The 12,979-nt window shown below is 38.1% G+C and overlaps 1 protein-coding gene across 1 annotated transcript in view; it reads left to right on the top strand.

Moving 5' to 3' along the window:
* Nucleotides 1-10,285: 10,285 nt before the first annotated feature.
* The window catches only part of MTX2 (metaxin 2), a 58,278-nt gene continuing 55,584 nt past the window's right edge, over nucleotides 10,286-12,979 (top strand). Inside the window, exon 1 of the mRNA XM_003791490.2 lies at nucleotides 10,286-10,544. Within this exon, the coding sequence (XP_003791538.1) occupies nucleotides 10,505-10,544 (40 nt within the window). The 5' untranslated portion in view covers nucleotides 10,286-10,504. The remainder of the gene's footprint in view (nucleotides 10,545-12,979) is intronic.

Here is a 12,979-nt window from a genome sequence, read left to right as displayed (position 1 = left end):
AAAAAAAAAAAAAAAAAGAATGTATTGCCTTAGTTATTTTCTTTGTTAACTCTGATTTTAAGACACTGATTGTTTTCCATAATCATGTTTACACAGGTGCTCGACTATGCTTACCTAGATATATAAGCTGTTTATCTTTTCTCAGCTATGTGAGGGGTTAATTATAAATCTTCTGGAAAAAACCCAATGGGAGAATCCTGTAGAGAAATTGAATTCTCTTGTCCCTTCCTAAGCTTATTTGAGTTTTTAATAGTTTAGCCTTAGATTGAAACTAATGTGCTTTGAGTGCTCAACACACAGTATCGTATTTTCTGGAAGAAGAGTAGTAGCCTGACAGTGCTAATGGTATTATAAATATAACTTTAAACAAAGTAGAGGCAGATGCAACTTTTTATGCTTGGAATAAGGTTCTTTACTTACAGTAAAATATAGACGAAACTAAATAGAAGATGTAGATACATTTCATGTGGATTCATGTGGCCAACTGGGCTCATCAGGGAAGAAGAGGATATCCAGTCAATTAAAAAAATAATCCAGAAAAAAGAATGGAAATGATTGCTGTGATTGGCAGATACTGCTTATTATTGCTTCTACTCCTTTTGAATTCTGGGATACTGTTAAAAAATGAAAAAGGGAGCTGGCAAGGTGCCAAGTATTTCATACTCCCCTGTAACTTAAAATAATTGCTTTGGATAATTTTCAAAGAAGAATGTGGTGTAATTTTTCATTTTATCTAGGAAAGAAAAAACAAAGACTTGCCATGAGCGGAAGCATGTTGTGCCTTTGAGAGATTGTGAGATTTGAACAAGTGCCAGAATAAGGTTGATCATTATACCTGGGAAGGCTGAGCTATTTGGTGAGGTTTTAGGTTACTGAAGATGCATTTCCTAGCATCCCAGGCAGTGATGTTTTAGATATTCAAATTTCAGAAAGTCATCTGGGATCTGAGCAAAGGCATTTCACTTACACTGAAGAGTTGTGTCACAACACAGCCACTGAAAACATCTGTTAGGTTACATTGCCTCTGACTTTGAATGGGTTTGGACACTCTTTGAATAGCACACATCACACTGTGTTGAAATGGTCTCTTTGCTCAACTATTTCTTCAATTGGATGGGAAACTCCTAGAGAGCAGAAAATGAATTTTGTTCATTGTATTATCTCCAGGTTATAGTTGAGGACCCCACACTTCAAAATGGGATCCAACAATTACCTGATGAGTGACCGAATATGTCAATATCATGCTGTGATAGAGATTGGGATTTGAAAAGGAGAAGAAAATGGTGATGGCTATGCGATTTGGCACTACCTTCCAGATGCTGGCTTTCCATCAGAGGTGACCTATTTCTTCTTTTAAATTTTTTCTGTCTAGGGCTTATTTCTTTACCAGTTATTTGTCAACACACTTGCTTCAGAGCTCCTCAATCATCACTGCCATCCCTTCAGCCTTGTTCAAGGGTTATAAGGTAAAATAGGACAATTCTGATAAGGTTTAAAATTGATATCAGGTCAGGAAAAAAAAAAAAAAAGCAAGAGTATCTACAACTGGTCTACCTAAGTTTGCTCATTTCTCCCTGCTTAACAGTTTATTCAGTATTCAACAGTAGAAACCGCACATTAAGCTGTGTCCTGCTCATCTGTATATAGTCCTAAATAAGGCTATATAATCAAACAATAATGTATCTTGGTTTTGGATGTTGTTCTGTCTGCACATACTCTCCCATTAATACCAGAGGAGTGAATTTCTGCTATGGAACAGGAAGCTGTTTTAAGGTAGGTTTTCACAGTATCATCAGTGGGAGACAGTTCAGGGGGCCGGCCATATGACTTACCTTTAAAGAAGTTCTATCCAGTGTGATAAAAATAGCTTTTTTTAAAATGGTAAAACTGTCATAAAAGTATGTCAGAAAGTTTAGAATACAGCAAAAGTAAGGAAAACCAAAATCCCACTCTGCCTTGATACAATAGCTTTATCATATTCGAGAAATCTCATGCAGTTTTTTTATATACATATCTTGGCATAGTTGTGTTCACAATGAAATACATGCTGCATTTTGCTGTTTTTACTTAACAATGCATCATTCATGATTTCCGTGCTATTAAATGGACTTCATACATATATTCATTGCAGCTTCAGAAAGAGTACATCCTTGTTAGCCAGGTCTGGAAGAGTAATAGGTAAGAAATGAAACAGTTATGTCTGGGTTTTTTGTTATGTTTTGAAAGCCTATATATAAATTTACTGCTCTAGTAATTTAGTGTTGAATTAGCCCAACAAAAAAGTAGTTACTTTCATATAAATATAATACTTTAAAGCTGGGCACGGTGGCTCACTCCTATAATCCTAGCACTTTAGGAGGCTGAGGCAGGTGTATTGCTTGAGCTCAGGAGTTGGAGATCAGTCTGAGCAAAAGCAAGACCCCCGTCTCTACTAACAAAAGAAAAACTAGCCGGGCATTATGGCAGGTGCTTGAAGTCCCAGCTACTTGGGAGGCTGAGACAAGAGGATCACTTGTACCCAAGAGTTTGAGGTTGGTGTGAGCTATGGTGCCACGGCACTCTACCCAGGGTGACTGAACAAGACTCAGTCTTAAGTAAGTAAATAAATAAATAAAATATAACACTTTTATTGAAGGCCTCCTTAGTTCTCATCTGAATTCTTCTCCCCCTTTTCCACTCTAGGGGCTGTAATAATGCACCATTACATTTTACCACCACTTTTATAGAAATGAAAATATTAAAGACTTTAAATGACTTGTGTAAGTTTTTTTTTTTTTTTTAAGTGGTAGCCACAGTACAGCTCTCTTCTTACTGTGGACAATGGTGCTATGGTTTTAGCTGTCAAGCACATTTTCTCCCATTTCCCTTCTTGCCACAGGCCCCATTTCCATTCACTCGGACAAAGTATTTAATCCAGAGGTAAGAACCTCCAAGCAAGGACAACTATAATTCTTCTGGGGGGGATGGGACAGAGTCTCACTTTGTCACCCTCAGTATTGTGCTGTGGCGTCACAGCTCACAGAAACCTCCAGCTCTTTGGCTTAGGTGATTCTCTTGCCTCAGCCTCCCCAGTAGCTGGGACTACAGGCATCCACCATGCCTGGCTAATTATATTTCTTTATTGGGATGATACAGCACATGGAAGTTGGAAGACAGTAACTTTCTTTTATTTATTTATTTGTTTATTTTGCAGTTTTTGGCCAGGGCTGTGTTTGAACCCGCCACCTCCAGTGTTTGGGGCTGGCGCCTGACTCCTTTGAGCCGCAGGTGCTGCCCAAGACAGTAAATTTCTTAACACTTGGAGTTGCCATGGCTGGAGAATGTCAAATTGGTGCTGCTGGCAGCTGTTTTTCCTGCCACTTGGGAGATGGTGTGTCTTCACCTTAAAAACTGTAAAGCTGAACAGAGACAAGAGATGGAGACAGAGAGAGAGAGAGAGCTGGAGCACTACGCTCTTGGTTCCTAGAGCCCTTTGTTTCATTTCATTCTGTGAATTACCTCATCTCTTTTCTATCACTATCAGGCAATAAACTTAAACTTGCTTAAGCTGGGTTAAGGGGTATTTTTTTTTTTTATTGTTGGGGATTCATTGAGGGTACAAAGAACCAGGTTATATTGATTTTAGTTGTATTTTTATAACTAGCAGCTAAAAACATCTTAACACAGCTCTCACAACTATAGATAAAATATTTATCACCACAGTGAAGAGGACTGTCAGTAGACATAGCAGAAAGACTTAGCTCCCAATAATGATGTAAAGCTACGAAAGTGAGGAAATATATAGGCCCAATTTGAAAAAATATTTTGAAAATTTACCTTTGTAATTCCTTACAAAAACCAGTTAATAGTTTTAATCAATAATGCAGATATTTCTCAAGGTGTGGTCAATAAACCATAGGTTATGTAAGTGTGTGCTAGCCTAAAACACAAGAGGATAATATCAGAAAGTGAGACAAAGATAAGAATTCAATAGTCTTAGATTCGTATGATTTCTTAGGAATTAACAAAGGGAGGAAAGGAATTGACAGACACAGTATAAGGATAAATGACTGTCACATTTATGTACATTTGAATAATAGCTTTGGGGGTGGCACCTGTGGCTCACATGAGCAGGACGCCAGCCCCATATGCCAGAGGTGGCGGGTTCAAACCCAGCCCCGGCCAAGAACTGTAAAAAACAAAAGAAAAATAGCTTTGTAAACCTTATATTTTAGATTGCTTATTTAGATTGCTTGGTGTAAAATTCCATTCATTTGAAACTAACATTAAGCTCTGGGGCATAAAATGCTTACCTTAGTGTTTTTGTTTGTATTAACATTCTATTTAGGTTTGAATTAACCATAGTTAATTCTATTGATGGGGGAGGGACTAATTTGATAAAAAGCCCCAAATTTACTTATCATTGCCAAATAAATGGTATAATTTTGAAGGAAATCCAAGGAATTTCCCTTGCAGGCATATTTTTAAAAATAAAATATTTACATTAAAAAATTTGCATTCTATCAGAGAAAAAGGAAATGCAGATAAAATGCCTTAGTGTTTCAAACTTAGTATATATTCTTCATGATAATGTTTTCGTTTTACTGTTTGGTACAGCAACATACAATCTAGATTAGGGGCAGGAAAATATTCTATACTAGTTTCACTCTGCTTTCATTAGGGTAAACAATAAGATTATTAATGTCATGCATTCATATTTTAATTTAAACATTTATGATTGTCCTTTTCATAACATATGGATTTCCTAGCGTTTTTGTTTTGTAATCTCATTCTCAAAAATCTCAGTGGCTTGTTTTCTTGTATTTCTTGCATTTTTCTTTGGGATGTTTCCAGTTGCTAGTTATAAAAATTGTGGTGGTCTTAAACAGATCTTTAGTTTAAATGTCAATCCTTCTTAGACAGATGCATAAATATATTTTCTCCAGTTGGCTGTTTATTACAAAGACAGTTTGTTTGTGGGCACCATCAAGACATCTGCATTTTATTGGATTTAAATTTTAGTAATAAAGACCTCCCACATTACAGAGTCCTTCCCGCTTCAATTTGCCCGTGTGGGAAGCAAAAGAACCATCAGTCAAGTCAGGAAGAAAAAGTGACTCCATATGGTGCTGTTGGTTCTGCTTCCCTGGCTAACATGGAGAAGGACTGAGTAAGTATAGACTGTGCCCTGAGTTGAGCTCTGTTTTTGTTGTTGTTGTTGTTGTTTGTTTGTTTCTAAAAAGCTTGCTGGAATGGTCTGAGTATTTGTGTCCCCCCAAATGCATATGTTGAAACTTAATCATCAATGTGATATAATTAAGAGGTGGGGCAGTTGGGAGGTGATCAGGTCCTGTGGGCTCTGCCCTCGTGTGTATGATTAGTGCCCTTATAAAAGAGGTCTGAGGGAGTTAATTTGCTCCTTCAGCCCTTTCGCTTTGTAAGGACACATAGCAGGTGACATCTATGAGGAACAAACCGTCACAAAGCATTAAATCTTCTGGCACCTTGCTCTTGGACTTCCTGGTCTCTAGAACTGTGAACAAGAAATTTCTGTTCTTTTTAGACTATGCAGACTGGGGCATTTTGTTATAGCAGCCTTAATGGCTAAAATACTTGCTATAATAGCAAAGATTGGTGTCAGTCCTAACCCAGTACCTTTGAACTATCCCAGTTCACCCATATACCATGGATTAAGTCATGAAATTACTTTGTCTCTGATCTTGCTCTGTCTCTCTCTCTCAGTTCTTGGCTCTTGCCAGTCTCTTCCAGTTTGGGGCTCACCTCTACTCTTTGTACTTGTTTGATTTTGGTTTCCCTAGTCAAATCTTCAGTACTTTAAGGACTTTGGCTCAAATTCCTACACAGGCTCTATGATATGAAGAAGTCTTAAAAACTCCAAATCTGTGTCTTCAGCTTTATAAAGGTGACATACCAATGCCGGTAATAGAACTTGAAGTCATGACAGGTCTTCATCTTTACAAAGTTACATGTAATTTTCCAATGTAGAGGACAGACAGAAACTGAAAGTTGTTTTTTTTTTTTTTTTTTTGGGGACAGGGTCTCCCTCCGTTGCCTGGGGTAAAAGTGCAGTGCATTGCCACAGCTCGCTGCAAGCTTAAACTCCTTGGCTCAAGTGATCCTCCTGTTTTAGCTCCCCAGTGGCTAGGACTATAGATATGTGCCACCATGCCTGGCTAACTTTTTTAGCCTGGCCCAGCCTTTAGGCTGGTCCTGAACTCCTTGCTTAAAGTGTTCCTCCCTCCTGGGCTTCCTAAAATGTTAGGATTATAGGTGAGAGCCACTGTGACTGGCCAGATAGCTTTTGCTTGGAGACCAAAATACTTGGAAGAGCAAATTTCTCTTGGTCAGTACCACCTATGGGACAAGAAGAAAATTGGGCATGGAGTAGTCTTTACCATTAGTGTCACCTCTCTCTGCATAAACAAGAAACACCTATTCTTTTCTTTCTATTTCTACCATCCACAGCTGCTTATTAACTTTGAATTCAGTCAAAGGAAAGACACTGCTATGCTCATGCCCATCTAAGTTATTGGCTAAATTTAAATTCAGTTTAACAAGCTTCCCAGTTGCTGGTAGGGATATAAATATTGATAAAATTTATCCTTAAAAAACTTTTTACCTACTGTAGTGGGTAGAATTGTGTCCTCTCCTAAAGGTATGTTCCCATCTTAACTTTTGGTGTCTGAATTTGACTTATTTGGAAATAGGATCTTAGCAAGTGAAATCAAGTTAAGATAAGGACGTACTGGATTAGGGTGGGCCTTAATTCAGTGACTGGTGCTCTTTGAGAAGAAGGAAAATTTGAAAATACAGACAAGGAGAATGTCATGTAATGATGGAGGTAGAGATTGGATGGATATATCCATAAGCCAAGGTATGCCAAGGATTGCTGGCAACCCACAGAAACTACCAAGAGGCAGGGAGGGATTCTTTTTTAGAGCCTTTCCTGGCTGGTCCTGTGATTTCAGACTTCTAGCCTCCAGAATTGTGAGAATAAATTTCTGTTGTTTTAAGCCACCCAATGACCTGTGTAGCTGCTTTAGGAAATTAATATACTAGTTAAAGAGGTAGAAATATGAACAACAAACTATAATAGAGGTCCACAGATCTACAGATAGAAAGAATGGCTTTTTAAGTGTCATATACAATAATTCTTAAAATATCAGGTTTCCTTTGCAAAAACTTCCTAAGCTATCCGACCTTTTAATTTCCTGTGTGACTTAAAATGAGTCAATACACCTCTCTGAACCTGTTTCTCATCAGGGAAAGGGACCTTTTACTTACTAAACGATCTCTGAAGTCTGTTCCACTTGTAATATTTTACTAAATCTGTAATGTATAATTTAAGAAGTTATTCCATTTTAAAATATCTTTTGCTGTTTCTTTTCTTAGGGTTTCGTAATTTTCTTTGTAGAGGTGCTTCACCTCTTTTGTTAGGAAGAGGAAGAAAAGTCACTCATGGGATTTGGGGTCCCCTCCTCTTCCTTTCTCACTCTCCAAAGGTGAGACGTGTGTGAAACATATAAGATGCCCTCGTACCTTCTTCTCCAAGCTGAGCTTCATTTCAGGTGTATGGAGCTGAAGGACAAAGTATTTTTCAGCTCAGGTGCTGCTCAAGCCTCTTTCTTTCTGGCAAGCACGTTTGGATAAAGAAATAGTTAAACATTAATGTCTGTCCACGTACTAATTAACCCAGCAGCATAGTAGAATAGAGAGAATTCATGTGACTTTGAATCTGGGCTTTAGTGGAGTCCCTTGGCAGGCAGTTTAAACACTCTAGGCCTGTTCTCTTTTCCATAATATGGCTATAATGATATCATCTTAATGGGTTGTTGAGAAGACAAAATAAAATAGAATACCATATATATATTTTATGCAGCAGACATATACAAGTTTTATTCACTTAATTTCTTTTTGTTAAAAGGTAGGAGGACAAAGGAGATAAGAAAATGAAATCAAACTGCTTGCCACTTTATTGTGAGAACAACTTATTTCCCTTGAGAGTGTCCTTATTCATTTGCCTCCATAACGTTTTCCTGTATCTCTCTTTTCAGTTTGTAATGCATCTCATTACATTATTTAGTATTATATTACACCTATAATAATCTATACTGTAAAATGACCAAAATTTAGAAACAAACATAAAATTGAAAGTAACAACATTGTAATTGGAAGGAAAGTCTCTATTAATATAATAAGGAAAATAGCATACTGAATTGTTTTCAGTTTATTTACAAATGTATACCTATTCTAAAAATTCTTTAACTTTTAAAGAAACAATTTTTGGTCTGTCAATTTCTATGACATGGATGTTTACTGCTTTTCTTTTTTTCTTCTTAATTATTATGGGCATACAATAGATATCTGTCTTTATGGGATATATGTAATGTTTTGACACAGGCATACAATGTGAATTAATCAAATCAAGGTTAATGGGGTATGCAACACCTCAGACATTTATCATTACTTTGTATTAGGAACATTTCAATTCCACTCTTAGTTATTTTAAAGTACACCTTAACTTATTGTTGGTTGTAGTCACTTTGTTGTGCTATCTAATGTTGTTCATTCTATCTAACTGTATTTTTGCGCTATTTAACCATTCCCATTTTATCCCTCCCTCCTCACTGTCCTTCCCAGCCTCTGGTGAACATCATTCTACTCTTTGTTTCTATGAGATCAATTTTTTTTGTTTGTTTTTTTGGCCAGGGCTGGGCTGGGTTTGAACTCACCACCTCCGGTATATGGGGCTGGCACCCTACCCCTCAGAGCCACAGGCGCTGCCCCCATGAGATCAATTGTTTTTAACATTTGGCTCTCATACCTGAATGAGAACATGCAAGGTTAGTCTTTCTGTACTTGGCTTATGGATTTCACTTAACATAATAGTCTCTAGTTTCACCCATGTTGTTGCAATTGGCAGGATTCTACTTTTTCTTGTGTCTATATAATATGCCATTGTGTATGTATACCACAATTTCTTTAACTGTTCATCTGTTTATGGGCATAGGTTGATTCTAAATGGTTATTGTGAATAGTGCTGCAATAAACATGGGAGTACATGGGAGTGTAGATTATCTTTTTTTTTTTGAGACAGAGTCTCACTATGTCGCCCTTGGTAGAGTGCTGTGGCGTCACAGCTCATAGCAACTTCAAACTCTTGGGCTTAAGTGGGTCTATTGCCTCAGCCTCCTAAGTAGCTGGGACTACAGGTGCCCACCACAACGCCCAGCTATATATATATATTTTTTGGTTGCAGTTGTCATTGTTTAGCAGGCCCAGGCTGGGTTTGACCCTGCCAGCCTGGGCGTATGTGGCTGGCGCCCTACCCACTGAGCTAAGGGCCCCACCCAGATTATCTTTTTGATACACTTATTTCCTTTCCTTTGGGTATATACCCACAGTTGAATTGCTAGGTCACATAGCAGTTCCACTTTTAGTTTTTTGAGGAACCTCCATATGGTTCTCTATAGTGGTTGCACTGATTTACGTTTCTATCAACAGAAAAAAATTAGGAAGCCAGCACTGTTATTGCCTTTTTGATGAAAGCTATTTTAACTGGGATGACAGGATATCTCATTGTAGTTTTTATTTGCATTTATTTGATGATTAATGATGTGGAGCATTTTTTCATACACCTGTTGGCCATTTGTACGTCTTTTGAAAGATGTCTATTCAGATCCTTTGCCTATTTTTGAATCAGATTACTTGATTTTTTCCTATTGGGTTGTTGGAGCTCTTTATGTTATTAATCCCTTGTCAGATAGGTAGTTTGCAAATATTTTCCCCCCATTCTGTGGTTTGTCTGTTCACTTTGTCGAGTGTTTGCTATGCAGAAGCTTTTTAGCTTGATGTGATGCCTATTTGTCCAATTTTGCTTTGATTTACCTGTATTTGAAGGTATTGCTCAAGACATCTTTGCCCAGACCATTGTCTTGAAGCGTTTTTCTTGGAGGGAAAAGTTTTCTTTTAGTAGTTTCATACTTTCAGTATTTAAATCTTTAATTCATTTTGATTTGATTTTTGTATGTGGCGAGGGATAGGGGCTACTTTGATTCTTCTGCTTATGGATAGATACACATTTTTAAGTGCCTGGTGTCTAGAGGGCATTTAAATTATTACTTGCTTACATAATTCTGGCGAACAGAAGGGACACTAAAACTTTCCTGTCCCCCAGTTCCTCCCCTAGGTCAGACACAGACCGGTACCCGGGATTATCCACTACTTTACTCGCAGGGGGTGGAGCCGGGGAGCAGCGGGCCCGGCCGGCCAATAGGGCGCGGGGGCGGGGCCAGCGGAAGTGCTCGCGCGCCTCTGTCAGCTGCGCCGGAAGTTCCTGGCCGGCCTGGCGGTAACCTTGGGATCCTCGCTGCCGCCGGGGTGGGCTTTGCGAGTCCTAGCCGCGGCTAAAGTAGGCTCATTAGTTGTCAGGAGCTGCCGGGCTTGAGGAGGACGCTGAGGGGTACGTGGGGCAGGCCCCCGGGCGCGGAGCCTCCCAGCCGACATGTCGCTAGTGGCGGAAGCTTTCGTCTCCCAGATCGCAGGTAGAGCGCGTGGCCACTGGCTGCGGACTGATGCGGGGTCGCGCCGGGCAGCAGGGAGCATCGTGGGGTTTAAGGCTGGAGATTTTCGTCAGCCTTGCGTGGTTAGATGCCCAGGCTGGAGGCGGGCACAGAATGCCATCCTCATTTTACGGATGGGAAAACTGAGGAGAGCCTTGGCCAAGGTTATCCCGCGGGAGAGCGTCCCGTCTGCTTCCCCTGGGCGGTGCTTGGTCCAGCTCCCTCGTGGGAGGGATTTGGGAGTGTGTGAGAAGCCGTGCGTTGGGATAGAGGTGGGGGGCGTGGCCACATGGTCCAGGCATTTGAAGGCTTCAGTCTAAGAGTGGGGCAGTGTCTTGGTCGTGGTACTTCTAGTTTAAGGTGACTGTCACTAACGACTCGTTACTTGTTGGTATTGAGGGACCAGCAGAGTTCTTGTTTCCTTTCCAAGTGACACAATACTACCATTTGCAAACTCTCAAGGATTCATTGAAGTATTTTAAAATCTACATGTACTTTAAAGAAATATTTTTGATTTATGGATTGAACAGGGCTGTTGTAAATAGATTTATAATTTCACTTATTGAGGTTCTTACTAAATATTGTTGAGAAAATGAGACTATGCATAGGTATTTACAGCTGTAGGTTAATGGCATTAAATCATAACTCCCTAGCAGTGTTTTCAACGTGAGTACAGAAATAAGACAGTCACCAGGATGAATAGGTACATTTGAAATGAGAAGATAATATTTTGGAAGTGAGAAGTGTAGAGAAGTATAGAATGTGTTATAAAATTTGCCAGAATGTTTTTCCTGCGTTGTATTTATGTGAACGTATGTTTCTTTTTTTCTTTTCCACTTAAATACATTGCTTTCAAGGAAGGAGAGAATGTCCCACAAGATTGCAAGTTTTGTGAAAGCAGGGATCCTACTTGTGTTATTTCCCATTGTATCTTGAGCCCCTGTCAGTTGGTGCTCAATAAATATTCGTCACCTGAATCTTGAGATTTCAAACATTGAGTATTTCTGGTTTTACCACTTATGTTGAAAACAAAATCAAGCTTGGATAGTTAGACATTTAATTTAGATTACTACTCTGTTAAGAAATAATTTTACAGTATATGCTGATATTGGTATATTGTATGCATGTGTCCTAATGTGTGATATCTTTTAAAGAGAAAATGATGAATGTCCTTTAATCAACTTTTGATAAGTTTGGGAAATTGCCTCAGTTAATGAAGTTTCAGAATTTCTAGGCATTTTATCTCTGTTGTCTTGGCTATTTGTAGTGATGTGTTACTCTAGGAGAAAGCATTTAAAGATGGTTAATTGATTAAATGGTGCTGAAGCAACTCCTACATCTGAACACCACATGAATAAATTCTAAATGGGTTAAAGATCCAAATGTAAAATAACAAAAACCAAATTGTAATAAAATAATTAGGAGAAAATATATGAAATTATTTTTGTAATCTTGGATAGCAGAAGAGGCCGAAGCAAGAAATAGAATTCATAATCTGTAAGAGAAAAAATTGGCAGATTTGACTGTAGAAAAAATTTAGAAGCTTTGTATGATAAAAGGCACCATAAGTAAATTTTTAGAAATTAAAAAAAAAAAAAAAAGAAAACCCAACAGAATCAAGGGCAAAGGATCTGAATAAGCACTTCACAAAAGAGTAAATGCAAGTCGACAGTGACAGGTGACGAGGTGCTTTCTATCACTACCAATGTAGAGTACTTGTCCCACCTAGATGATTAAAAATGATATGATAATATTAATCTTAAATTTTAAAAAAAGCAAAAAAAAAAGTGATAATTTCTAGTACTAACAAAGACATGGAAAAAACAGTTAACCTCAAACTATTGGTGGGTTTGTAAGTTATGTTACTTTTCAGGAACTTGATATAGCAGTATTTATTAAAATACTTATTAAAATGCCTTTGGCCCAGAAACTCTCTGGGGATTTATCTGATAGATATATAAGGACCAGTACTTAAAGAAATATTCAGTGCTATTAATTATAACATTATTCGTAGCAGCAAAAACTAGAAATGTTGTAAGTGTATATCAAATTATGAAACAAATCTAGCAATCCCACTTTTGGGTGTATATACAAAGGAATTGTAAGTCAGGATGTTGAAGAGGTACTTGTACTCCTATGTTCATTGTAACACTATTCATAATAGTCAAGATATGGAAGCAACTGAAGTGTCCAGTCACAGGTGAATGGATAAGGAAAAAGTGGTATATATACACAATGAAACAATATACAATCTTAAAAAGGAGAAAATATTGTTATTCTTGACAACATGGATAGACCTGGAGGACATTATGCTAAGTGAAATAAGAAAGGCACAGAAAGACAAATACCATGTTGATTTCACTTACAGTATTTGAAATCTAAGAAAGTTTATCTCATAGAAATAGTGGAAAGGGCTC

The sequence above is a fragment of the Otolemur garnettii genome, unplaced genomic scaffold (genome assembly GCF_000181295.1).
Source record: "Otolemur garnettii isolate 467f Iridium unplaced genomic scaffold, OtoGar3 scaffold00048, whole genome shotgun sequence".
Taxonomy (NCBI): Eukaryota; Metazoa; Chordata; class Mammalia; order Primates; family Galagidae; genus Otolemur; species Otolemur garnettii.
This window is presented reverse-complemented; position numbering and strand designations above follow the sequence as displayed.